Genomic DNA, 26,236 nt, shown 5'->3' on the forward strand with positions numbered 1-26,236 from the left:
GAGATCGAGTATTATTCTTTTCTTGTATCATGTTCGCTTTTCGACGTAGTTCAGTGATTTTACGAAATGCATCTGTTCTGCGATCTGCCACTGTAAGAGGATTTGCTGATGCTGCTCCATCAACTCCTGACGCTGAAGAGAAGGGAGACCCTGAGGTCATTGACTTTATTAAGAAGGTAGAACCCATGGGGACCGTTTATTCGTGTAGATTGTTCGAGAGAACAAAGTGATGCTTTTTATGAAAGGAACACCATCGAATCCAGTTTGTGGGTTTAGTCTTCGTGTTGTACAGATCTTAAAACATCTAGGTGGGAATTGCGAATTTGTGTTTATCCTAGGTTGCGATTTTGCTAGTGCAAATATTCTTACAAGCAAATCTGTAGTCAAGAATCTCAAATATGTGAGGTAGGTTGTCAAGTTTTCTATCGAGTCTAGTGAGTGGAAAACATATCCACAATTGTTCATAAATGGTGAATTTGTTGGTGGATGTGATGTTGTTACGGAACTCTTCGAGTCAGGAGAATTGAAGAAGATGCTACAAGCAGCCGGTGCTTTTTCCGAACCTGAAGAATCGAAGGGAATGGAAGATCCACCGAAGTCAGCAGAATCGGAGACTACTCCCAAAGCCAATCCCTAAGTGTTCATTTAGTATTTTGTTTGTTATTTTAATTTACTGAGGTACTGATATCAACGAGATATAATCGTCTAGATAACTCAATTCCTTGTGAAACGAATGGCAGATGATCAGACTAAAGTGAATGAAGGACTATTCCTTACGATCATCAAACTCCAAAAATTGTCAAATGAAGAAGGATATGATAAACAAGATTGTCAGAAGAGGTACTTGTACTTTCTGTCGTTGTTCATAGAATTGTCAAGTGTTGCAAGTATGTACTATTGTCAAGTCCATCCTTCTATCTCGACCACAAGTTGGACTCTCTAATGTGGAAAGAAGTGTTCTATTCCAATTATCAAGAGATGAAAAATAATTCAAATATAAATTCACAGACTATTATTGAGTTCATCAACAAGGGCATACTCTTTTATGAAGAGTTACTCAAAAGAATTGAACATGACCCTCAATTTGCTTCATGCGTCTATTTCATGTATATTCATCTTGGTGACCTCCATCGGTACCTTGCAACAGAACAACGGAATGAAACCACTCCAAAAAAGAGCCGATACAGTATCTCCAAGGCGTTTTATTCCAAGGCTCTTCTGTTGGATCCCCATCATGGATATGCTTATCATGGTTTAGCTGTTCTAGCTACATATGAAGAGACACATTGCCTAGCAATCTACTGCTACTTACGTGCAGCCACATGTAGATATCCCTTACGATCAGCAAATCAAAACTTACGAATTGAGTTGGAACAAAATGAAATAGCTCTAAAAGAAGCTCTTTCCAATCAATCTCTGAGTGCCAAAATCTCTCATAAGAAACAATATGTGGATGTATGGGTACTGAATGTGGTATATCATTAGCTTTTTGCTCTTCAGTTCATTCATTTGCATTATCTAATATGTTATAATGAATCAACAAATCAGTTCAATGCATCATTAAATGCCTTCAAAGAAACAATGAATTGGTGTATGGAGAATGATTTGCCCTCCATTCTTCTGATTTATCGAATGATGATTATTGGGATTGTAGGAGCAGCTGATGCTTGGAGACCTGTTCGCGAATCATGTTTGAACAAAAGTATTATAATGATATAGCACTTCAACCATCCAATACGCTCACTCAGTCGATAGTTCGTGGTTGGATCGTCTTGTATATCTTCATGACATATGTAGATATGAATGTGTTTATCGATATGTAGATAGCTAAATACAGTGCTTCTCTCTCTTCTCCGAAGAAACCAGGTATCTATAAGAGGATGATGCGAAGTAGATGATCTCTGTCTCCGACATGTACCAACGATTGCTTTATTTCTTCAATGGATGATTCTTCAAAATGAGAAACAATATCGACCTAGAGTATCCATCTTCCTGTCTTATTATCTAGTTCTTTCAGAAGAAGATTCATTCATCTCACTCTACTGAAGAGTCATCACACTATCATGTTAGAGATGCTTCCCATTCTATTCAGAGAGATAACCTGAGTCAGGAAGATATCTCATACGATGTTACAGATCCATCTTCTTGTATCCCAATTGAACAATTCCTGGACTGTGAGAAGGAGTTCTGGAAAACGATGAGTTCACTGATAAAACGTCTGCCAAAGAAAATAAGTGAAAGTCCTGCAGCGAAACATATGTTGCCAATGAAGATAGAAATGGATACAGCAGGGTTTGGAGCTTTTCGAGGAATGTTTGATCGTATGCAATAGTTTCTATCTAATGACCAGATGTTGAGAGACAAGTGGAAGTATGCTCAAGTCATGAAGCTATTGAAAGATCCATTGTTACAATTCTTCAAGTGTATCCCTCAATCATTAACGACTCTCAGTGTCCATTTTGTAAATCTAATACTACTGCTCATACTTCTCCAAAGAATGATCATGAATCCAAACGTTCTCGCTTATCCTTATGTGTTTGTAGACAAACAAGATTCGTTTAATCAGAATCAGTGTAATAGTCCTTTGCACTGTTCTTACGTGGCAAGAAGAAAGGCATTTTCTTTCCCTCATTCTCACTGTCTGATGACTCCAATGTCTCTCTTAAAGCTTTGTCTTCTTTACGTTGTTGTTCCTCCACTACACGATCTTCAATGGCCTTACCCATAATACACACACTAACCATGATTCACTTTCTATATAATTACGCGCAAGGAGCATTAGCCAAAACATAGGTACTCACACTTCCATTGATGAGTCTTATGCTTAAGTGACAATCACACATATACCTCTCAACATTACCCATTCCTCTTCTTCCCATGACAATCGTATCAATCTTCTTCTCAACTGCATAAGAACAGACAACCTGGTGTTAAGAGGACACATACATTCAGAAACAGGATATCTTTGCAGGGTCGCCACGAGCGCAAACCACCTCCACATTTTGGAATCCCTTGTCATTTGCAGTTTTCTTCATCTCATCTAAGTGTTCCTGAGACTCTTTCTTCAAACGGTCATTGACAACAACATCGTGTGCATAGGCTACATATTGAGTCAGACAAAGAGATTATACTGGGAGTCTTGAGATTCAACACATTCAGAACAAGAAGGGAGTCTACAGGCTTCATAATTTTCAAAACCCATTCAAAGCAAGCTGTAGCTTGGATGGAAAAGTCCATCGGAACGAGCCAGCGCAATCCCTATCGATATCACCCATTCCGATAAGCACCTACAGTACATTCACCATTGCTCTCAAACACACCACTTTCTTCCATTTCGTTGATCCTTTGGTGAAGTCACCAAAAAGTGGAAACAGAGCAACAGATCACTGTACAGATCGCGTTAATAATTATAAATTAGTCAAAGAATCACTGTTTCCTATTCTTGTTATTTCATTGTATTGATCCTTCTATAAACCCTGCTTTAAAATATGGAGTTCATCTGAGAACTATCTGGGAAACGATTTAGGATTACAGGTTCTCTATTATGAGTATGAATAAACAATAATACTTTATTAAGGAAATCCAAAGAGATAATAATATAGATTCTGTGCATTGAACCTTGATCACTTAACTCTGGATTCTACAATCCTTATCTTTATCCCTATCTTCAGTTACATTCAAAATAATACAAATTCTGCTGAGCACTATCATTCATAAGGATCTTTTGCACAAATGAGCTCTATACCTCCTGTTGCCAGTCTAGCACTGTTTGTTGATAGTATTTCCTATTAAGCCGTTAATTATTATCAGAACCTGTATTAGTCGTTCTTCTAGATGGAATTCATTTATATGGGATTCTACGGAGTGTGGATCAATATGGTGGGTTTTGAGTGTGACTAAATGTTGCTTACACTCTTTTAGGCAATTTTGTAATTGATAACTGTTTTGAACGTGTATTCCGTGATTTCTACTATACAGAAAATCAGTTAGGTCTTCAAATTGTTCAGGGAAACAATACTTGTCTCATTTCCGATATAGTATGTTTATAGATAAAATTACTGATGGATAGAACGGTTCTCTTCAATCTTGTCCAATTGAAGGTATGCAATTGTTAAGCAATGAAGAGTTCATCGAATATATCAATCTTCCTGACGAAGAGAAAAGTATGGAGATCGTGGAATGGACCTAAACGTAGTGAAACGAAATCAGGGAAAGTCTTGTAGATTTGCCTCCAATGAAGACTACACCATCAGACTTGCTACTGTATGATTGTATACTAATTATAGTTTGTAACAAACAATCTCTAAAGAACGATTAGAACTATTGCACAACCAATTCTCATGTATTCTTGATCAACACACAATCCTTGTTTCTGCCCTCTTTTGCCACCATCGTTTCCCAAATGACAGATAGACTGCAATCACTGAGCTTATTCCATTAAATGGCAATGCAGAAACATAGAAAATGATAAATCAGTATGAGTTATGTTATAACCATTGTTGTTACACTCTTCCCCGAAAGATGATACCATCCTATTATCATTTCCCATTCATTGAGGATCAGTTTGCAGTTAAACGACCATGAGTTAAGTCTCACAATGAGTTATCTTCCTTCCTCAAATGACAATGAACATACCAAGAAAACTGACAATTCCTTACCTTCTCCTTCACTATTATCTCTTATTGAAACAAATATGACAAAATGAGTGGAGAATCGAAAATGCCCCCTATTTGAAATATGCCATATTTCTTAGGTATTATTGTCTATAACCTTTTTGCCCCATCTTGCAAAAATCCTCCATGCTTACAAATTAAAACAACAATGTCATTTACGATTATCTCCCTGTTTTGTGGGTGAAATAAGCAATTAAAAGAAACTAAACAATGATTATGTTCATTCCGGCTATACCTCGAAAGGAAGGAATTCATTCTTTTTAACCAGTATATAAGAGTTTGGAAGGACTTAACAAATGACAAAAATAGACCAGATTTTTCGTATTCATTATCTTCTATACAGTAGAACAAATGGACTCATTCATTGCATTCTTTCGAAGTCTCGAGGTGGACCATATCGAGATGATGAACCCAAGAAGACCATTAAATGGTGAAGGTACTGTCTTCTTTAAGGGAGCCTATTATGGATATTCAATGAAAGCTGCGTGGATGGATGATAAAAAGGAAGGTCTAGCGGTGATTTATGCTCCTGATGGGAGTGTTTTTGCCGAATTCACTTGTATAAATGATGAAATCATTGACGTTCTGACTTATCCTCCACAAACCTCGAATCGTTCCCCTGCGTTTTCACCTCAAGCTATTCCGCCAGTAGTAAGTGCTCCAAGCGGACAAGGTAATCCTCAGTCATATTTTTCATCAGGTGTAATGAATACAACTAGCTCAATGACAGATCCCCAGTATGGTTACAAGCAACCAAGATCACAGGAAATGAGCGTTATTAGTACTTCTTCTATGGTAAATCCCAAACCAAGTGTTGTGAGTATTCCAGCGAGTCCTGATGTCAGTGTTATCTCAACCCCTGCTAGTATACCATCAATTGCTGTTTCAACACAATCTAGCGTTGGGACAACGAGGCCAATCTTCGTGGCTCCTAAGCCTGTTGAAGTTACTATTCAGTCCGATGAAAGCATGTCTCATCCTGGATTAGTCAGTCTAGGATCCCCTGAGAGTAATCCTCCTCTCCCAACATATCCTGGTCGTACGCTTCCTTTAGAGCGTCAAAGTCTAACTCATCGCTGTCTTGAAAGAAAGGGGCTATTTTGGACAGTTGTGGGAATCATCGTAGCCGTGTTGATTCTGATTGTTCTCCTTTGTGTATATTTGGCAGCACGCGAAGAAGGTGTGGAATTGACCAGTGATAAGGTTCGTATTCCAAAGAATGTGAAAACGATTACTGTGCGAGAATTAGAATCCGGATCCCTCGCCTTGACCAAGATTGATCTTGATGGGTTACCCAAAGTAACATCATTTACTGCGGTTTACATGTCATTCCCCAGAATCTCCTATGTGTCTTTAACCAGTCGGTTTGAATTTTCCTTTCAATGTAGATCTTCCTAAACTGAAAACCATTACTATCGAGTCTTTAGCTTTCCAGTACACACATAGTTTTACTCTTAGTAGTAAGTACTGTTAGCTGTGTTGAATATAGATCTACCAATGTTAGTGGCAATCAAGTTAGGTGATCAGGCTATGACGCTGGATAGTGTATTTTTATCAGGAAGTGATTATAAGAATTCTGTTACCTTGACAGGTAGGCGTGTTGAAATGTGGTGATGTAGATCTCCCCTCTTTGAGTTCTCTGACTATTTACAATAACTTTGAATATGCTGGAGAATTTACCGCCACTAGTAAGTGTGTTGCAGAACTGTGATGTAGATTTCAATACAGGGTATACACTTTTGTACTTATCTGATATAAGTCATTCAATTTGTAAAGTGACAAGACAATCTATTTCTAGTTGATGTGTTCTAATTGATTCATGTGTAGGAGCAGGAGTAATTGAATCCTATATTAATGACGCTATTCGATGCTCTGCGTGATTTGTGTATGAATATTAGTAGTTACAAATGTTTATGGATCATAAATCAACGGACATAAATAGATCCCATCTTTCTAATAGGTTAGCCCGTCTAGCTCAGTCGGTAGAGCGCCAGGCTCTTAACCTGGTGGTCGAGGGTTCGAGCCCCTCGGTGGGCGACTTCTTTATTCTTTTTGGTTATTCTCATCAACAAACATTCGGATTCGGAGCTTTCAGAATAACCCAGAAAGGACATATAAGGACAATCCTCATATGACACTTACTCGGAAACAATGGGGAGGGCTTCTACCCCATAATACTGTTTCTTCAACTCCTTATACAGATGCCAACGACTCATAGCATATCCCTTACTATCCCAGTCTGTTCCTAATTCCGTCTGCATGACTGCCCAAACAAACCAGAAAAAGAAGGAAAAGCACTGGAAACGATGCACAAGTTGTTGCATCTCATTCACATTGCTTTCAGATGGATCCTTTCCATCTACATGAGACTCTGATGAAACTCCTACATCGTTCTAAAAGATAGGCATGAATGAAATTCTTCTCTTCTTCATCTGTAGGATGCAATGAAAAATCAATCCAATAGGAGGGAGAATCATATCTTGTCATCCACTCGCAATAGTGATGACAGATATCCAATGGAGCTGGTAACAGACACGTATACTCAAAATCGATAATTAGTACTTCACCCTTTGCATTCTTCAACACATTCCCACGAAGCAGATCCTGATGGCCATAAACTATATCTGTACTCTCATTTCGAATGAGTTCTTCATTTCGATGGATTTCCTCAAGCAAATTGCAAATGTTCAGATCTTTAAACAGATCGGGATGATCTTTCTCTGAGTACTAATATCCAAAATGTACAATGCTTCTGACAGATTTGAGCCCATGATCTCATAACAGAGTGAAACTCGTCAAAGTGAGCAATTTCAGTCTATTTGTTGTTTGAAGAAAACTATTCTACTCGGATGTTATGTAGATCTGCCAGTTTCGCTGCGATTCTTCTAGAAATCACCGGATCACGACAACCAAGGTCATTCAGGGACTATCTTATTATAGAACCAAAGCAATACAGTGAATCCAACTCTCCATAGCTCCATCCGTCCTTCAGGAAAGGAACACAGAAGCTCGATACCAAAGTTGTTCTTGGAAAGAACTGAAAGGAACTTTAATTCCTTTTCTCGATTCAAGAAATCGCTACTTCCTACGCATTACCACTTCCTTGATCACATACCAGCCCCATAGATACGGAAAAGAATAGGAAAATCATCTTCATCGGATTTCTTGGATAACTTGTAGATTATGTTCGTTAATCCATCTATCGCCTCATAAGTGTTGTCATATCTCACCCTTGTTCTGGACCATATTGAAATCGTCTACAGAATGCACGTCGTTCCATTCTGGTATGGTTTGAAGTTGTTTCCAGGCAAACTGCTTTCTTTCGTCATAATTGAGTTCCAAAAGTGATGACATCTTTGTATCAGTCTAGATAGAATGTTCTTACTCCTTCTTCAGTGATAGAAAGAATAATGAACAAACACGTCATTTCAACATTCGAAATTCATACATATCAGAACGCTTCTGCTTCAAGACAGGGATTGCTTGCCTACGTATCACAGGAAATGCCAGTCATAACCTCACTTTATCACACTCACTCAAATCAACATCAGCAATCAGAACATCCTCCTTTTCATCCAATTCGCCAATCACCTTTCCCCAGGGATTGACCACAATACTATGACCATAGGCAACATACGATCCATTCACATCTCGAGCGGGAGAGCAAAGGACCACAAAGGATTGAGTGTCTACAGCACGACCCTTTGCAAGAATCTCCCAATGAAGAGGTCCAGTTGTCATATTAAACGCAGATGGATATACTAGTATTCTGCATCCCATTTTCGAATATGCAAGACTACAAGTGAGTTGGTAACGAAGATCCAAACCTCAGTTCTGGGAATCGCATATCATAACATACACCAATTCCAATATCAACAGCCGTCTTTGGAAGGGAGCAATGATATACAGTAAACGAATCACCAGCTGTCAGGGTCTCACTCTCTTGGAAACAGATACCACCGGGAACGTTCACGTCAAACAAATGCATTTTTCGATGTTTGGTAATCAAATCGCTCTCCGGAGATATGGCCATTGCAGTGTTGTAGACCTTGCCATTGCATAATTCCGGAATGCTGCCACCGATAATAGGAATACGATGTTTGCGAGTCTCTTCCAATAACATCGATACCGAAGGGCTTTTGATTGGATCCACGTCTTTGCAACTCTGGTCATTATTCTTCCCTCAAATACCAACTGTAGGAATGCATTCCGAATTTTGCCGAAACAACTTCGTATCGTAGGAACTAAAGAGTAATAGAAGTGATTCAAAAATACCTGTTGAAGCATTCAGGAAGAACCACCAGATCGGCTCCTTGGGACACTGCTTTACTGATCATGGTTCTTGCCTTCGCTAAATTGATCATTTTGTTCTATTCTTCATATCCTTTCCGAGATTTAACAGAAGAAACCATCATCTGGCACAAACCAATTCGAAACTTCATCGATTTGATGGCAGCTGATGCAGACATGGAAGTTTGTTGATTGTTTGAAGTGAGGAATGAAGTGACATATGTAACTATCACTAGTAGAATAGGTTGAATATGTTGTTTCCGGTTATAATTCGTGTTAACAAACAACCATTACTTTTCATTCCATGTAATCTTACCCTTCAATAGTATATTACCAGGCAAATCTCCTCCAAGAGGAGTCACCAATCGAATCACTCGATCATTAACATTAACACTGGAGACAAAAACAAATCCGAGAATGGAAGAAGTAGGAAGATCTTTCACTCTACAATTCATTCTATAATTATATAGTAACTCTTTTGCATCAGTTACAGCGAGGATCTGATGATACAATTCTTCTGCTCCAACTTCACTTACTTTCATCATTACTTCTTCTTCAGCTGCTTTCGGAGCAAACTACAGTTCAAGGACCTCTTCACTGTTACAGTATCTCGATGACTCACAGAAACGCGATCATTATACATTACAACCTTCACTTCATCCAGACTTCGTACTAACTGACTTGCAACAGCCAATTCGCCATCGGTAGCAATATATCCTATGCAATGAGAATCACAATTTACTGATCACCATAAAAATAATTATCAATAGACAATCGATTCTCAAGATCATCTGCTCCCATAGGAGTTACAACTCCTTTGGAAAGAGGTAGTTGTTTAACACATAGAGAAGGATATGAGTCCCGCAATACATTCTATAGATTAGAATTCATCAAAATAGTAACATAGATGAAATCGTCATGAATGACCAAAATCAAGTCGATTTTCAACAGCTCGATGACCTCATCTAAGAGAGGTCGACTTCCATCTTCCTTGTACCAAGAACCCCCATTCACAATCAATCCTCCATGAAATGCCTTCTCATCATTCTTCATTCGCGTTTCCACATCAGCAGCAATGGAATGAAGACAACGCTTGAATCTATCTCACAGCTCTGTTTGCATTTCCTACAATTCTGGATTATCCATACAAGATTGGAAACCATAAAACTCAACACGAGGAGAAGGAAGGAACTTTTGAACTCTCTAGAAAGTCATTGTAGAAAACAAAGACTACAGGCGTCAAAATGCTTTCCTTGTTAACGACAACAGCACTCATGCAGCCAGGCACGGTGATATTTCCACTAGCAATATCTAGGTCTAAATAGACTGGAGACTCGTTGAAACGAACCTAAGAGTCACTAGAAGCATCCATTTCAACAGCATATGATAGTAACGTTTGAGCTAATGTATATTTGCCGTGATTTGGGTTGCTAAGAATAAGAACCTATCAGTAAGATAAAGCAGGAGACAATCACTCGAGGAGCAGTTCTCGAGTTATATGGATGTACATTATTACGTTCAGTTTGTAACTAGTTATTACCAACATCCAAAAGATCCACTTGTTTGTGAATATCAAGATACAAGGGCGTAAGACTTTCGTTTGATACATAGGCCCCTTTACATCGACCTTCCAGCGTTACTTCCGAATCAAACCATGCAAAGAGTGCAAACTACATTTCAGCCAAAGTATCCTCAAACAACATTTCGATTGACGATTGTTTGTTTGTCGCGGATTTGACATCCATTAATTTCAATTCCTCCGTGATTAAGCTACATATGTTAATCACTTCTCAAACAGTCTACCGTAATCTTGATCGGGTCATTCTTGGAACATTCAACACGTAACTCTCTTCCCGCTGGAATCCGGTAGTGTTCAGTATTCATCGAAAAGAATATTGACCAAACTCTAGGGAGTGATTTTAAACTCCTTAACACTAGTTTTAGAACAAACAACTGGAAATGTCACAAGTTGCGAAACAGCCTACGAGATACCCTTAATCAGCCTTAGGTTTGTCTGCACTTCTACTTCATGATTTGCTTCAGTTACCATACTCTGTTTCAGGATTCTCTCCTTGTGGGGTATCCTTAGATTTACCATCAGTTCCTTGACAAACCTTCTTTGCGAAACAACTAATGCACGACTCGGCAAGGAAAAGCACTAATCCCGTCGCAACTCCAATACCCACAGTTTTGCCTGGACTAAGATCATTCAACAGTTTCGTTATCGTATCCATTGTGTCTATAGTCAATGAAAGAATGACAGTTCTTTTCTCCTTCTACTATGGAAACAGAAATTGAAGTTATAGGGGATAAGTAAGTTTATTTCTGATATGTTTCTAACTAACGCAGAAAGATGTTTCATCTTTTCCTCAACAAACAAGACTTCAAGTTTAGTTCCGGTCATTTTATTGCTTACCAAGTATATTGTCGACTTACTTCATCATTCTAGGGTTTTCGCGAACCACTTCACGGACACAATTATCATGCCACCGTATTGTTTGAATTTACTGTGTGATTCGCAGATTGCTATGAAGGGACAGCTGAATCCTGATGGGTATGTGATGGATTTCGGTGATGTGAAAAATGTTCGTTATTGGAATGTATGTCACTCCTAGTATATGCGTATTGAATGCAAGAAACTGAACCAGAAGTTTCTTCTCCCAATGAAGAGTGATGTCCTCACTGTCAGTCCAAAGAAGCTTATTCATGTGGTAGATCAAAGAGAACGGAGACAACTGGGAAATTACAACTGAAGATAACTGCTTCTTTTCGTAACTATATGTGTGAATCGTAATCAACAGGTTTCCAAAGAAGGACTGCTGTTGTCTTCCTCTTGTTCACTCTTCAGCTGAGGAGTTGGCGAGATATATCGTTATTCTTTTGCCTTTTCCTCACTTCTAGGTGGGAGAACTAATCGAATCCATTTCTCTTCCCGTTCTCCAGGTATGTCTCTACCTGAGGACTAATAAATAGAAACGAGGTATCTACGAAATTACAGTGGGAGTTAGCGAGATCGAAGGTCAAGAGGCTAGATACACCACATCTGTGAACTATAGTTCTCACTAAGATGTTTGTCACCAAACAAGTGGAATGTTAGGATTATCCCTTTCTGGAAAGTGATCATTATTTAGCAGTTTTCTTATGTCAAACTATACGTGCATCACCTGTTCTGCTATCTTCGACAATCAAGAAGAGAGAGAGAAATATCCAATGAGTTCGTTTGATTCATCTTATGGTCCTTCACAATGTCACCCATTTCAGATCGGATTGGCATAGTTACAATGTGAAACGGAAGATTGCTGGACTATCTCCATTATCGAAGGAGTTATTCGAAGAAAGACAACGTCACTGTCTTAGAGCTTCCTTTTGGTGATATCTAGTGAAAGCCGCTGAGACTGAAGGAAAGAAACAGGAGAAATTGTATTGTGAGATCTGTCACAAGTCCTTCGTTTCCAAGAACTCCTTTGATCAACATGAACGAAGCAAGCGACATCTTCAAGGACTAAAGAAGTATCAGGATGACTTCCAAAACGCTCCTGAGGAGGAAAAGGAGGAATCCCAAGTAGAAAAGGTCACAAAGGGACACACTGAGCCTTTTACACCAGAGGAATATGAGTTCGAACCATCACGATGTCTGTTCTGTCGATTGGAGAGCGATACTTTTGATGCGTATTTCCTATTATTGTCCAACATATAGAAATCTTGAACATATGGCTGCAGTCCATTGTTTCTTCATTCCTGATCATGACAGTGTTATTGACCTGGAAGGTCTTATTGACTATTTGGGTCAGAAGATATCCATTGGTTGTGTCTGTGTCGGTTGTAACCATGGTTTCAAGAGTCCAGCGGCAACTCGAGATCACATGCTGAGCAAAGGTCATACTCGTATGGCTTATTCCACTGTATAATTTAAAAATGAGTCAATATCGTAGGAAGAGGATTATGAGGAATTTGAAGAGTTCTATGACTACACAGAAGCTAATGAGAACCCAGGAGTGACTTTACAAGCAACAGCCACAGGAGAACTCCAACTGCCTGATGGGCGTATTTTGGGAAACCGAGAATACATGCGATATTACAAACAGAATTTCAGTAGTGAAGGAGAGAAACGGGAATGTGAGGATCAAGGAGAAATGTGATTACTAGCGATTCTAAACAAGTTGTTGTTGGAAAATGGGGGACAAGGAAAGAAACCAATGGCATTAGTGGCTTATGAGGCTCAGAAGAGTGAATTAACATCCAAGCGTGATGATGTGGAGAGATTGAATCGATATGCGATTCGAGAACGACTGCGTGCTGGCTTGAATATGAATAAGATCCATTTAGCTCACTTCAGTCATCGATGAGTTACTTTAGTGTGTCGCATAAGCGGATTGACAAGTTCCTGATGTTTGTTGAAACAATCTTGGAATAGTTTAGACTCTAATATAGGTCCATGTAACAAACATATTATGAAATGTGAGCATTCGGGAACTTCGTACATGTAACAACACCAGCAGATGTTGTGAATGGCACATCCTTAAAACAACACACTCCCTCTGCATTCGTCTTCAAGAACTACACGTCATCAATCCTCTCCTTTCTTACCGGAGCCAGAATCTCTACATACTTCTTCTTCTGGACTTGAGCAGGAGTAGCAGCCTCACCTTCAAATCCAGGGAATGTCACACGCTCACCGATCTTAGCACCTTCAGGAGGATCAATCAGAGCACCGGCACTGTGATCCTCTGTTGAAGCACACAGCAACATGCCATTGGAAGGGAATCCTCCCAATTTCCTTGGCTTCAGATTACAGAGTACACAAACACGGTGACCCTGCATCTCCTCAAACGTATGGAATGCACGAATACCTGAACCAATTTGACGGGTCTCAGCTTCACCCACATCTACTTCCTCACAATATAGTTTATCGGAGTCAGGATGATTCCAGGCACGCACAATTCGACCTACTCGAATATCCAACTTGCTAATGCAATCTGTGTCTTCAGCTTTGGGTGCTTCGGGCTGGGGAGCGGACTCTTTCGCAGCTGCTTTTGCCTCCTTCTTTGCAGCTTTCTTTGACTCCATTGGCTTAGGGGTAGGAGCGTGAATGTCAATTGCATCAAAAGCAAAATCAATCTTGGCAATTCCGAGGGTTTGACAGACGGAAGCATAGGTATCTTGCATGTACGAATACCAACGAACAACATTCACATATCCATTGTAAGGAGCAAACGTTGTCTAATACATGATAGATCAGTATAACGATTACCAAATGTTGAGAAACAGCAAAGAAGAGAGCAAAATCAGCCACACTGACACTAGTTGCAACACCTACAAAAGTTTGGGCTGCCAACAATTCGTTCAGTCTCATCATCAAAAGTTTCACATTGTAATTCGTCGTTGTGTACTCCTCAGCAAGATCAAGAGCATTGGCAACCTATGTCCTCATTCTATAATAAACCATACCAGCTCCTTATCAGCTGCACTTCCACCAAGCAATGCGGCAGTTTTCTTATCCTTTCCCGTAAGAGCCACAAGCACCTCTTTCAGACCAGAAACAGTTTTCTTTCCATCATCATACGTGAATTCCTATACCATTACACACCTACTTCAACGACATACACTACCACACTCGATTAAACCCTCCTCGTTCATACCAAGGAACTTACACACAGCAGCAACAATAGCATTCTTCTCTCCTTCAGGGACAGTTATCTTCATGATTGGTTCTTTGTTTTTGGTTGTTTCGACTAATGACCACAAACCATCTTTTATCTCACAAACATTCTCAAAACAATCTTAAACAGCATCTTTTGTGCTATCTTCAACTGCTGTCCTTCGTTGTGTCAGAGCTAGAGGAGGGAAGAATTGATCACAGATCTCCACCAATTCTGCAAAGTTTGTCATTTTAATCTCCCCTTCAGTTGTGGTATAACGAATATCACCCTTCGTGTTGATGATAAAAATCTTCGTTTTGTCCACTCCTGCTTGAATATAACTTTGTTCATCTGTGGGTCTGTTACCAAACCCACCAACGAATGGAGATGATTCCAGAGTAAAGGTGTCACTAATAGACCGCAATACAGGAATCTTGAATTCTTGCGGTTTTCGTCTCACTACTTCGCGAATCAATGAAGCAAACGTCCGATTTGGACTACAGATGATCGGACCCTTGGGCATATGCATTCCCTCCTGTTCAATTCCCTCCAAATACTTCCTCGTATCCTTCATCTGACCTACAGCACGTGCTGTCAGATAGAGAATCACATATCCGTTCTCATCGATTCGATTGTACATACGAACAATGCCCTTCTGAGTATAGTCTTGATGAAGAGCATACATTACGTGACCCATCACATCTTCCTTGGTTACTGTTCCATCCACATCTGAAATCACAATCTTCGCATCTTCATGAAGAAGATATCTAGAGTAAAAAACCATTTCTATCTATACAGCTTACACTTGACAATACACCGCTCATCTGCATCTGCGATAAACGTTAAATCATTCTCTCCGTCTACTAATGGCCATTCCTTCAACACCTCGGAAGAAACACGGAAACTCTTTAATGGCTTTCGATCCTATCATTCATATTGGCTTGTATTCATACTCGAGAGGTCGTGGTGGAGATTACATTCAGACGATCTGCCTCTTTTGCCATCTCAATGATACGGGATGATGCCTCTTCTAGAGAGATAGGCGTTCTCTCACAGAAAAACATCACCTATAGATAACTGAATTGTTCCGCGGTTACATTCGGATGTTCAAGAAGAGATGGGTTATCAATGATATCCGAGAAGGATACTCGATTAGAGAGAATAATCTCATCCAAATCCTTTTCCTTCATTCCCTCCCGATATTGATCACGACACAAGGAGATCATCACAGCAGGCACATGGAGTTCGTCTGTTAACGGAGGAGGCGAATGATCGCTGGAAGCTTCAATCTCTTCATCCTCGTCCTCTTCCAATTTCTCTTCTGGAATGGCTTCTTCTAGCTATTAGAGGTTGAATTCAGTTCTACTTTCATATAAGTTCACAACTGGATTGGATAGTGTGGTGATGGGAGCATACAGTAGTAATGCTTCCGTTTGCAGAGAATGCAGTTCAGCAACTCCATCTTCACGAACTCGATCCAAACGCATCATTCCATAACGCGTCTGATAGTTGATAGTCATGAATCGAGGTACTTCTCCTTCAAACACGTGCATCTCAATTTGGACAATTTTCCTGAACGGTTAATTTCGACACCATTATTGTACTTATTAAAGTACGAATAAGAATTATCCCAAGTCATTGACAAAACTCCATCTTCTGGAGCTGTAAACAGATAACTATAATATCCAGCAGATGATAAAGCATATTGGTAACCACATAACTAAACAGATTACGACATTCTCTCAAACTCACCTCAATGCACTCAGATTTGTTATCATCTGGTTGTTTAGAATTGAAATAGGCGCTAAAACCAACATCATGTTGAAACACTGAATAGTTCAGAAGAAGCGTTTTCCCGCGGGAAAGTGCTACTGCATATTGGTAATTCTTACGACGAAGAATATTCGCTGTGATCTTCTGAGACCATACAGGTGTGCTGTTGACGGAATCGGCTGAAGGTGATGGTAATACCGAATCTATGTAACATGAATAAAATAGAAATTATACCTGTTGGGTCCATAGTCATATTGCGAATCAACTGCATTCGGTGGGTGATATCATCTCGAACTTGCTTGTTGGTGATCGAAGGAATCGAATTCCAAAATATATATGATCTAGTATCGATAGAAGTAACATAATTCACTTTCCAGTTAGACGAGGACTTGTCTCACCTGGATGTTCTGCTAGAGGAGGAGGCGAAGATCCTGATTCATCACTCAAATTCTGCGAATTAACTCAAATCATTTGAAAGTACAAGCATGCTAGAAACTGGAGACATTCCAGGAGGTGACATGTATTCTCCATTCTCGTCAAGAAGTAATTCACTTAAGAAATAGGCTTCACCATCACTTCCAACACGCATCTTTTGATCCACAAGTTTGTCATTAACGCGAATGCTCACCATTCGATTTCCGGATGCTCTCGAGAGAATCTAGACAGAACTCCTCCAATTCAACATAAATACACTCATTTTCCCGAAGCGTACGCGAAAAAGAGAGCATAAGTACGTACCGTCTTCGTGAATCACCACAATCACATCAGTCGCGCCACTCAGGGTTGACTAGATTATTAATCAGCGCCGAAACATAGATACTGAATTCACATTCATCCTATTGTACATTGACTTAAGAAACGACATATTCCTCTTCCAAAATCGACTGCAATCGCAATAGTTCACAAAATGTAAAGGATAGTCTTCTCTTAAGAAAAAGTGACTGCATCTTGTATCATTCATCATCATTTTGTGACGCTAACAACTGATATTCGGTATCTATGGTTAGGTCTAAGACTATCAGGGTATTCAGTGCGCATTGACAAGAAACAAAACAGAAAACCCAAAATTCGTTTTCACATCGTTTTCCTCAATGTCTTCCAACTTCTCACTTTAAACAGAGAAGTCAGAATTCGATTTCTTCTACCCAGCATGAAATACTACCAAGTTAACTCATTCACACATCGAAGAGGCCCCATCAATGCGTTGATATCCACATTCTCTAATAATTCCTTCCAGGCATTAGCCGACTTCAGTGCTGCCATAACTGACTTGATAGAACACTTATACAAGTCCCAGTAAACCTTAAGAAACATCCCTGTTACTGGAATATTTCGCTGCTACAATTCACTTCTCATGTAACTCATGTACACGACTGTATGAGGCAATCAGATCAAGAAGACGTGACTCCTCAAGCAGAGTCACCACCAATGAAGTAGAAACTGTTGATAGAACCGACAAGAGAAACGACCCGACATGAACATGAAGAAATGAATTTGAGTTATAACAACAGACAGCATCCAGAGCAATCTGAAACAAAGTCTAGCGATAATTCATCAATCCAAAACTCACAATCAGATTCTGCTGGGAACAGTGATTCTGAGTTGCAATCAAGAACTGTCTTATAAACACAATACACCACGTTAGAGATTGTGGACATGTGTAAGAGGAGTGTGTTTCCTCTTTGGAGAGAAGTAACTTCGTCATGGTTTTTAGAATCTCCACCCACTGATTCTCAACAATTGTGACAATTCCCTTCAATCTACTCGTATTCCAATCAGCTGAATTTGTATAATAAAGCAGACTTGACAACAAATGGAGGATGTTTCCACATACATGTTGTTCCCTTCTCCATTCATCACTTCCTCTTTCTCCATGAGTCATTCGTTGTAGCGTATTGGATAGTAATTCTGCCAACATGGACTCATCATCTAATTCGTGGATAAGATTCTCGTAACTCGCTATATGACAACTGTTGATAAGGGAAGTATAATAACTCCTACACCTGGGATGTGACATCATCTACTACATTGATCAACAGGTCACAAACTCTGTCAGAAAATGTATAGTCTTGCAGTTTGACTACCAATGCCTTCATCAATTCTGAGGTGTCTCCCCACCAAATGGGTTGAGTTACGCTATCTGAGTTCGCATCCTCTGATAGCATAATTAATAACCGCATGACCATTTGTATTGGTACAAGATTCAAATGCTTTAAGATACTAGGCAAGATAGATTCACCATTTCTAAAGAGATAATCCATGAGCCCTGATCTGCAATCAATAACTAACGACTCCATGATCATAGCAAAACAAGTTGCAAAACTAGGATTAAGGAAAAACCTAAACCAAACTGATTCTCCAAATGATCCCAATGAATACAATCAAAAAGAACACTCATACAAGTGTCACTTGTTACCAGCTTCTCATGAAGCTCAGTAGGCAGCAATTCAACTGCCTTGGAGGCAACGTAAGAGACACGATACATAAAGACATCGTCACCAGACTCTGGGTGAAATACAACTCTACTATCCTAACTCCACTTCAATCATACTGTAAAAGCATCTCCAAATTACGTGTGTCGCTAAAGTAATTCACTACTTCCTTGTTATGATAGGAAAGGAATGCCAGTCCATCATCATCCAGAAGAAATGAATATAATCCATCGACACTACCATCCATATCTTCTACTACTTGGCTATGAATCAAAATCTCGAAAAAAGCTCACTCATCTAGGATCGGTATCCTCCTATCATACAGTGAATCACAATGCTACGTCGTATTTATAAAAATGCAGATTGTACCATAACAATTCCTGTGAAAGGAGATAATAAACGAATGGGGATCCCAACAAACAAAAACAGATATCAGGATTCGCATATTTCGACTTATCAAGACTGTTAAACCATGGATGATGCAGAGCTTCATAAGCAGTAATTCGCTTGGATGGATTGTAACAGAACATTCGCTACAACATAAGACTCCCATTCTACCTCTACATTTAATAGATCTTCAGCTAAAGGATCCAAATTTGTCAATGTCTTCTTGATACTACGTTGTGGCCATTTCGGGAATTCCTTGTTATAGAAGGGAAGTTTTGTAACACCAGGCCAAACTTCTTCCGTTGGAGTTCCTAACGTGCTACATATTATTGATCCCACTATTATCCACTTGAAGATTCGGAAAATCATATCAATCTCATTCTCACCTCTCCAAATTGCATCTCCCTGTAGCATTGTCACAATTACATGTCCAGCAGACCATATATCAACAACAGGTGAGTACTTCTCCTGGTTGAGGAGAATCTCTGGTGCTCTGTACCACAGAGTCATCACTTCATGAGTAAGCGTTCCAATGGGCAATGAAAAGGTACGAGCCAAACCAAAATCACACAATTTTAAAGTCTTATCTTTTCGAATCAGAATGTTCTCTGGCTTCAGATCACGATGCATAATGCCGACACCATGAATGTAATCCAGAGCCAATAGTAGTTGGTATGCAAATGACTACACTTAAAAGACATGACCATCCAAACCTTCACCTCCTCGAGGGGCATTCCACCAACTTTCTGACGCTCAATTATATATGTAGTAAGACTCATGTCAATGCACTCAAATACCAAATGGATGCGCCCTTCGCTATTCTCGACATCTGTTAATCTGGACGAATTATACATTTGATTTTATCCAACTTTACAATATTTGGATGGTCCAAAGAACGAAGAACCGAGATTTCCCTCAAAGACGTACTAGGAATCCCATCACTACTATCTTCAACTTTAACTTTTTTCATAGCAACAATTTGGCCCGTTAAACAGTCCATGGCCTTAAATCTACAATCCTCATCAATATCATCAATAGTTACACTACTCCATATGCTCCTTCACCTATCGTGTCGATTCGTCTATATCGATTCAACATGGATAAATGAATGAACTTGAGTCCAATTTATATTCTATATGTTTCTTCTACTTATTTGATTTTTACTCTATTGCAATATTTAAAAAGCAAAAATGCAAGCTAACGGTGGGACTCGAACCCACAACCTCTGGATTAGAAGTCCAATGCGCTATCCAATTGCGCCACGCAAGCAATCACTAGTCCTTCTAATTAATTCTATTTCAGTATCATTTCGTTGTCCATAATATTTAGATTCACTAGTATCCATCCAATTATAACTTTGTTTTTAAAATCAGAATATACTTTGATTTCACAAATATAGGACAATTACAACCCTCTTCCCCAATTCTTCAGTTTTGCCCAAATTGATAACTTCTTCTCACCTCTATGATCTCCTGAAGCAGTATGACTTCCAGGAAGGGAGTTAGGAAGAGGTGGTTGCTCCTTACTCTGTCGTTCACGCGGCGCAATAGGTGGTAGCTGGAAGGGAGGTACTGGCCTTTCTGGAGCAGGAGCAGACTCCTTTGAAGGTTTGTTTTGAAGTTGGGTAACAGCTAAATTCTGCCAATCCAATGCCACCTTCTTCAACTTTTCTTCTGCTTGGACATCTAAATAATGCTTGTGGCTGGCCTTCACACAATTCAAAAATGTCACAATATAGCCGAAAAAATCAGTTGGTTTGACTGAATTCGGATTCTCACCAAATCTAGCACACATCTTCTTGTACTCATCATCAGCCTCATTATACAGAGTCCTTAACTTCTGTAATTCTTCATTAGCATTGATATAAAACGTTTGCATCTGAGAGGCAAACAGATCATGTTCATTCAATGGTTCTCTCGTTACTTGGCTTTTAACGTTGGTTAAGGAGTTAGCTGTTGATGCGATGGATTTGTTGATGTCAACAAGTGAGAGTTCTGTTCGACGCTGAAGTATGTCTAGTTCTTGAATCACTTGTAGTACATCAGGCTTGATAGTTACCAGCTTCTTTACAATATAACTATATTGAACCAAATGATCAATCATACTCTACAAGTGTCATACAATTATCACTTGTTTTCGTTCGTTCTAGTTGTGGAAGGATATCCAAATGGTAACCACATGCTCCTCCACGAGCTGTTGTACCATTCAGATAGTTACCAATTTCAAGGATATAATCAAGAAGATATAGGAAGTGTTGATTATCAAGAACCACTGAACAGTCACTCTTAAAGTCATTAAGTGCTTCTTTAATTCGCTCCTTCTCCTCATCGAAGGTGGATCGAATCAGCAAACACTTTACACGATCAGCACAGTTGGGAATCTCAGCAACTGAATACAAAAATGCATTCACAAAACTGAGCTTCTCAACATCTCCTTGATAACCCCGAATAACTGAACATTCCTCCTCTTTCGGTAGTATTTCTGCCATCACCATTAAAGCTTCTGTAGACAAAGAGAATGTATCAATCTTCATAAGGAACCTCTTCACCTCCTCTCCAGAGTATCTAAGTTTTCTCAATCCAATACCAATATTTGTCTCTCGTTTTCCATCCACAAATGTAACTGTCTCCTCTTCCATAACAGCAGGAACAGGATGAGAAGGATTCGTCGTCTGTTGTTTCTTCACTTCAAATAGTTCCTCAATCTCGTGTGTATCCAATGTTTGTCGTTTCTCTGCCATACTCTCCCATACTGTGTCTTTCAACGCACGACCTGTTACTGTCGACCAGTAGAGCTGACGTAGAGGAACTGAAGGTGTGTTCTTTTCACGGACTGGAGGAGTGTAGGGATCTTCAGGTTCTGGTTCTGGTTCAGGGACTGATGGTGGTTGTGGTTTCAATGGAACAGGAGTAAAAGTACTAGAAGGCTCCTCAGGCTCAGGATCCCACTCAGGTTCGTCTTGGTCAATGACTGTAGGATCATAACCATCATTCTCAATCTTCTGTTTCAGGTTCTCAATTGGCATATGAAGCTTCTTCACAGGATTAGGAGGAACAACAGCAGGAGCAGGGACAGAAGAAGCAAGAGAACTTGAAGACTCCTCAGGCTCAGGATCCCACTCAGGTTCGTCTTGGTCAATGACTGTAGGATCATAACCATCATTTTCAATCTTCTGTTTCAAATTCTCAATTGGCATATGAAGCTTCTTCAATCTGAAGTATTTCTTGTATGCTGGATCAATTGGACACTTTGCAGGACTAGGAGGAACAGCAGGCGAACTATGCGATGGAACAGGAACAGAAGAAGGAGTAGGAACACTAGAAGACTCCTCAGACTCAGGATCCCACTCAGGTTCGTCTTGGTCAATGACTGTAGGATCATAACCATCATTCTCAATCTTCTGTTTCAGGTTCTCAATTGGCATATGAAGCTTGATCAATTGGACACTTCTTCACAGGATTAGGAGGAACAACAGGCGAACTATGCGATGGAACAGGAACAGCACTACGAGTCGAGGGTGGGGTAACAGGAGAAGGAGGAGGAGAAGGAGGATGAGGCGTAGTAGGTGAAAGCAATGGAGATGATGAAGATGACATGGAAAGAGGAGGTGGTGGTGGTGGAGGGATTCTCATAGAACCACGTAAAGCTGGTGAAGAAGGATTACTTTTAGGAGGAGGGGGAGGTGGAGGCGAACCTAGTCTGGCTGAAGCAGGTCGTGGAGTACGATCGATCTGACGTTTCAATAACTCGTTCTCTTTCATCTTCATATCATCCCCAAATCTCATTCCAACAATTAAAGCCATCTTCTTCTCTAGTTCAGTTTTTTCAATACGTTCTTCACATAGTTGTTCTTGTAGTTCCTGTTCTCTGCAACGTGTTCGATTGTATCGAAATTCTAATTCTGTATGTTCCTTCTTCAAAGTGGTTAACTGCTGATTCGAACGACGTAACTCTTCTGCTAATGACTGATCTGTTCTCTTCTTCTTCAGCATCTACCTAATGATTCATTCTCTTCTTCTGTACAGTTAGACCTAGATTCGCACGATCATTCCATTGATGTGAAACGTTCACAAGATTCTCACAAAACTCAACCAGACTTGTCCACACATCATGGCCATATGTGCCTTCAGCAGGAAGACATACTAACTTCTGGAGTAACATCATATACAGTTGCTGTGTTGTTGAATCTGTACAGTGATTTAATATGATTTCTATACATCATCACACTATAGAATAACCACGGGAAATAGCAGGGACATCTTCAGTTCTGATACTCTGAAGGTCTTCTTCTGTGATAGTCACTTCCATTACTTCTCGAGTGATATTAAAAATTGATGCTAGAGCATCCTCAGAAGACTGTACATACTTCCGTTCCAGCTCATCACACACTTCAAGGAAATTGTTCGTATGATATATTTGAATGATCTAAATACTGAATAATTCAGTTAACTTACTTTCACACGCATTGACAATGATTTCACAGAATACACCAAAACCGCTAAGAATTTGAGAATTGTCATTTTCACCTCGATTTCAGCGTTACTTCGAAGAATTCTAATCAGAATACTGAGACTCATCTCTTCTGCTTTTGACTTCTCCTCCAAGAAACATTGAGCAATCACATCACCACATTCATTCATCTCCTCACACTCACGACTCAGCAACAGCACTGCTGCATAGATGACACTGATTTCTGTGTCATGCAATAGCTCACAAAGAGTTCGGAAACATTGAGACGATGAGAGCAAGATAGAACGAGCCTCTTCTAGCACCGTCATTTCAGCCAGAATACGGATGTAACTCTGAAGCATGGTTGTAGTGGCTGGAGACACAGGTTGGAGGAGGACAGTATTGATACACTATCTCTGAAGAAATGAACAAGAACCAACATTACATAGGAATCCAATGCCATCAACTTGAACAAAAATGGTCGAAGCAATTGGATAATCAGTTACGAGTTGTGGATATGTGTTTACCTTTGAATCTGCTGGGTTCTTCTATTTATGATTCTCTTTTAGAAATGCTACTCCTAAGGTCATGAAGATTTGTTGGATAATTCCTTTCCCTTCATTAAATTTAACACTACAATTCTGGATAAACTTCTGCTTCTTCTCCTTCGTAAAATCCTTTTCCTCCAAACCAAGGTCAGCAACCACAATCCCATTCAGTATCAGATAGTACTGCGCTCTATGTATCAGATCTACATAACAATAGAACAAGAAGTCGATTGCAGAAGGATCGACTTGAGAAGTATCTTCAGATAACTTGAAAGAGAGACAATATTTGAGCTACACATCATTGATATATACACACAGAGACAGCATCCATAAACAGCGAATTCTGCGTTTCCGAATCCTTACAAATTATCGAAATGGTTCGATGACATAGACTGATTTTAAAGGATGAGTCTTTTCCACTTGAACCCAGAGATATGGAACACGATTCTACAGCACGAATGTTGACCACACTATTCAGTAAAGGATGCTTTTTAGATCCTACTATGGAAGATCAACCTCTTTATCAAACACAAATTGTAAGAAACAGTTGTTCAGAGTCACAACACCTGTAATATATCTAGGCTACCATTTACACTCAATCCACTAAGATCCAAACCTTTCCTAGCCATCTTGAGGCTACATCAGCAACTTCAACATGGCAATGCAACATTTCACAATTCGTATGTAGATATAAGGCGAATTCGCGTGGGAATTGAAAGATCTAGTTCGACAGTACTGATTTCCAGAAAGCGGAGCGATTTTGATAAACAAACAATTACTTATTCTTGGTCCATTTGACGAAGGGCCTTAAGTTTGTACTCCAACGACGCCAACGACTACCCATTATTAAAGGGTTCTACTCTTACCATTTCGACCCGATCCGTCAACTCCTTGTAAATGACAAACATCATCTGTTCTTTCTCTTCTTCTGTTTTGCAGCTTGCCAACTTCTTCTTGCTATCTTCCATGATATCAGATACATCAATTGGCTTTCCAAACTACATTTCACATTATTACCATGTAATACCATGCAATAAATATCATTCTTCTTCCCTGGAATGAAGCTGATCACCTTAAGATCTTCATCCTCTGGAAGTACCTTCTCCATATTCAAATGATAGAAAGGAAGAATCATGATCTTTCCATTATTCACTCCATTGACAAACGAAGATTCTTCCTGTTGTTTGGCTGCTTCATATATCACACGCCCCACACCCCATTTCATTGGACCTAAATCACGCCCTGGAGGGGCTGTACGGCCACTTGCACGAATGCGCCGGCCTTGCTCATCACGACACGATTTTAACTGCTCCTATTCTTAAAGATCATACCCTTCCTGTACTTGATAGGTGCGACCTTCTGGGAAAATATGACCCCAATCTCCATATTTGATTCGCTGAATGAAGTTATCAAGAGCAATTTGATAAACACCACCTCCGCGATGAATTGGCATTAACTTGGCCAACGAACAGATCATTGCTTTGGGCGCAGTTTCAAACGTCTGATCCTCGCGAGCCAGGTTCCAATAACCACAGTTGCGAGGATTCAATAAATCACCTACACAAATCACCAAACCTACCGAACCATACGAAAATGAATATTTGGACATGGCAGAGATGCACTATCGATTGTTGTTACGTGATTACTCACTGTTAACAATCCAACACCATCTGGACGATCCAGAGCAGTCCGCAAATTCTTAACACCAAAATAGTGTGTCTGATTCCGAATGGTCAACAAATACTGCATCACTCCCTTCACAGCATAGATATCCAAAAATCTATTCATCACAGATAATCAGAGCAAGGACCGAATTGCCTTTAGAAGCGGTTCCTCTTCAGTTGATGGCTTTATTCGTGGATCAACACACGATTGATACTTGAGTGGCCGCTTATCATGGGTATAATCTCGATATTTCAAACTGGTGATTACCTCCAACAAGGCTATTTCGTACCCATAATACCCCTCAATCAAACATAGAGCTCCGATACTCGAGGTCACCACTTTTGCAAGGCGGTGACCAGGCATAGTTGTTTAGAAATGGT

At 39.7% G+C, this 26,236-nt stretch overlaps 14 protein-coding genes across 14 annotated transcripts; 5 read left to right on the forward strand and 9 right to left on the reverse strand.

Annotated features, from left to right (window-relative positions):
* Positions 1–29: 29 nt before the first annotated feature.
* On the forward strand, positions 30–637 carry JH06_1364 (glutaredoxin; the record flags this gene model as incomplete). Its single annotated transcript, XM_014673717.1, has 4 exons — positions 30–176; positions 209–308; positions 339–405; positions 436–637. 4 exons carry the CDS (start codon positions 30–32, stop codon positions 635–637), a joined length of 516 nt encoding a protein of 171 aa, XP_014529203.1.
* Positions 638–1,104: 467 nt separating this feature from the next.
* On the forward strand, positions 1,105–2,332 carry JH06_1365 (telomerase activating protein; the record flags this gene model as incomplete). Its single annotated transcript, XM_014673718.1, has 6 exons — positions 1,105–1,455; positions 1,486–1,690; positions 1,720–1,793; positions 1,824–1,866; positions 1,895–1,980; positions 2,009–2,332. The coding sequence occupies 6 exons, from the start codon at positions 1,105–1,107 to the stop codon at positions 2,330–2,332; spliced, it is 1,083 nt and encodes a 360-aa protein (XP_014529204.1).
* Positions 2,333–2,558: 226 nt separating this feature from the next.
* On the reverse strand, positions 2,559–3,333 carry JH06_1366 (universal stress protein; the record flags this gene model as incomplete). The annotated part of the gene is made up of 6 exons (XM_014673719.1): positions 2,559–2,736; positions 2,767–2,817; positions 2,848–2,924; positions 2,991–3,100; positions 3,132–3,258; positions 3,292–3,333. The coding sequence occupies 6 exons, from the start codon at positions 3,331–3,333 to the stop codon at positions 2,559–2,561; spliced, it is 585 nt and encodes a 194-aa protein (XP_014529205.1).
* A 1,742-nt stretch (positions 3,334–5,075) lies between these two features.
* Positions 5,076–6,553, forward strand: JH06_1367 (hypothetical protein; the record flags this gene model as incomplete). Its single annotated transcript, XM_014673720.1, has 6 exons — positions 5,076–6,033; positions 6,062–6,130; positions 6,163–6,264; positions 6,293–6,361; positions 6,390–6,470; positions 6,501–6,553. The coding sequence occupies 6 exons, from the start codon at positions 5,076–5,078 to the stop codon at positions 6,551–6,553; spliced, it is 1,332 nt and encodes a 443-aa protein (XP_014529206.1).
* Positions 6,554–6,811: 258 nt separating this feature from the next.
* JH06_1368 (choline ethanolamine kinase) lies at positions 6,812–7,444 on the reverse strand (the record flags this gene model as incomplete). Its single annotated transcript, XM_014673721.1, is given in 3 exon segments — positions 6,812–7,032; positions 7,055–7,387; positions 7,402–7,444. 3 exon segments carry the CDS (start codon positions 7,442–7,444, stop codon positions 6,812–6,814), a joined length of 597 nt encoding a protein of 198 aa, XP_014529207.1.
* An 81-nt stretch (positions 7,445–7,525) lies between these two features.
* JH06_1369 (hypothetical protein) lies at positions 7,526–7,953 on the reverse strand (the record flags this gene model as incomplete). Its single annotated transcript, XM_014673722.1, is given in 5 exon segments — positions 7,526–7,558; positions 7,570–7,599; positions 7,628–7,758; positions 7,789–7,872; positions 7,917–7,953. The coding sequence occupies 5 exon segments, from the start codon at positions 7,951–7,953 to the stop codon at positions 7,526–7,528; spliced, it is 315 nt and encodes a 104-aa protein (XP_014529208.1).
* A 143-nt stretch (positions 7,954–8,096) lies between these two features.
* Positions 8,097–8,706, reverse strand: JH06_1370 (omega-amidase; the record flags this gene model as incomplete). Its single annotated transcript, XM_014673723.1, has 3 exons — positions 8,097–8,160; positions 8,191–8,469; positions 8,501–8,706. 3 exons carry the CDS (start codon positions 8,704–8,706, stop codon positions 8,097–8,099), a joined length of 549 nt encoding a protein of 182 aa, XP_014529209.1.
* A 547-nt stretch (positions 8,707–9,253) lies between these two features.
* On the reverse strand, positions 9,254–10,847 carry JH06_1371 (hypothetical protein; the record flags this gene model as incomplete). Its single annotated transcript, XM_014673724.1, has 12 exons — positions 9,254–9,407; positions 9,438–9,538; positions 9,568–9,680; positions 9,713–9,836; positions 9,867–10,062; positions 10,093–10,166; positions 10,198–10,311; positions 10,342–10,407; positions 10,439–10,492; positions 10,523–10,633; positions 10,665–10,733; positions 10,767–10,847. 12 exons carry the CDS (start codon positions 10,845–10,847, stop codon positions 9,254–9,256), a joined length of 1,257 nt encoding a protein of 418 aa, XP_014529210.1.
* A 599-nt stretch (positions 10,848–11,446) lies between these two features.
* JH06_1372 (hypothetical protein) lies at positions 11,447–11,716 on the forward strand (the record flags this gene model as incomplete). Its single annotated transcript, XM_014673725.1, is given in 2 exon segments — positions 11,447–11,563; positions 11,579–11,716. 2 exon segments carry the CDS (start codon positions 11,447–11,449, stop codon positions 11,714–11,716), a joined length of 255 nt encoding a protein of 84 aa, XP_014529211.1.
* A 479-nt stretch (positions 11,717–12,195) lies between these two features.
* Positions 12,196–13,309, forward strand: JH06_1373 (zinc finger protein; the record flags this gene model as incomplete). The annotated part of the gene is made up of 5 exons (XM_014673726.1): positions 12,196–12,307; positions 12,344–12,632; positions 12,661–12,865; positions 12,896–13,079; positions 13,110–13,309. The coding sequence occupies 5 exons, from the start codon at positions 12,196–12,198 to the stop codon at positions 13,307–13,309; spliced, it is 990 nt and encodes a 329-aa protein (XP_014529212.1).
* A 103-nt stretch (positions 13,310–13,412) lies between these two features.
* On the reverse strand, positions 13,413–16,089 carry JH06_1374 (nuclear elongation and deformation protein; the record flags this gene model as incomplete). The annotated part of the gene is made up of 10 exons (XM_014673727.1): positions 13,413–13,520; positions 13,551–14,183; positions 14,215–14,382; positions 14,412–14,534; positions 14,568–14,720; positions 14,751–15,369; positions 15,408–15,526; positions 15,556–15,669; positions 15,700–15,938; positions 15,969–16,089. 10 exons carry the CDS (start codon positions 16,087–16,089, stop codon positions 13,413–13,415), a joined length of 2,397 nt encoding a protein of 798 aa, XP_014529213.1.
* Positions 16,090–18,652: 2,563 nt separating this feature from the next.
* JH06_1375 (cyclin-dependent kinase) lies at positions 18,653–20,048 on the reverse strand (the record flags this gene model as incomplete). Its single annotated transcript, XM_014673728.1, has 7 exons — positions 18,653–18,697; positions 18,792–18,900; positions 18,927–19,070; positions 19,141–19,340; positions 19,372–19,513; positions 19,544–19,878; positions 19,908–20,048. The coding sequence occupies 7 exons, from the start codon at positions 20,046–20,048 to the stop codon at positions 18,653–18,655; spliced, it is 1,116 nt and encodes a 371-aa protein (XP_014529214.1).
* A 1,241-nt stretch (positions 20,049–21,289) lies between these two features.
* JH06_1376 (hypothetical protein) lies at positions 21,290–24,233 on the reverse strand (the record flags this gene model as incomplete). Its single annotated transcript, XM_014673729.1, has 8 exons — positions 21,290–22,640; positions 22,705–22,955; positions 22,986–23,186; positions 23,218–23,405; positions 23,433–23,619; positions 23,649–24,053; positions 24,084–24,191; positions 24,222–24,233. The coding sequence occupies 8 exons, from the start codon at positions 24,231–24,233 to the stop codon at positions 21,290–21,292; spliced, it is 2,703 nt and encodes a 900-aa protein (XP_014529215.1).
* Positions 24,234–24,970: 737 nt separating this feature from the next.
* Positions 24,971–26,219, reverse strand: JH06_1377 (tafazzin-like protein; the record flags this gene model as incomplete). Its single annotated transcript, XM_014673730.1, has 6 exons — positions 24,971–25,027; positions 25,058–25,189; positions 25,219–25,503; positions 25,534–25,748; positions 25,781–25,971; positions 26,002–26,219. The coding sequence occupies 6 exons, from the start codon at positions 26,217–26,219 to the stop codon at positions 24,971–24,973; spliced, it is 1,098 nt and encodes a 365-aa protein (XP_014529216.1).
* Between the last annotated feature and the right edge of the window lie 17 nt (positions 26,220–26,236).

Source organism: Blastocystis sp. subtype 4 (assembly GCF_000743755.1).
Source record: "Blastocystis sp. subtype 4 strain WR1 chromosome Unknown seqid_0030, whole genome shotgun sequence".
Taxonomy (NCBI): domain Eukaryota; class Bigyra; order Opalinata; family Blastocystidae; genus Blastocystis; species Blastocystis sp. subtype 4.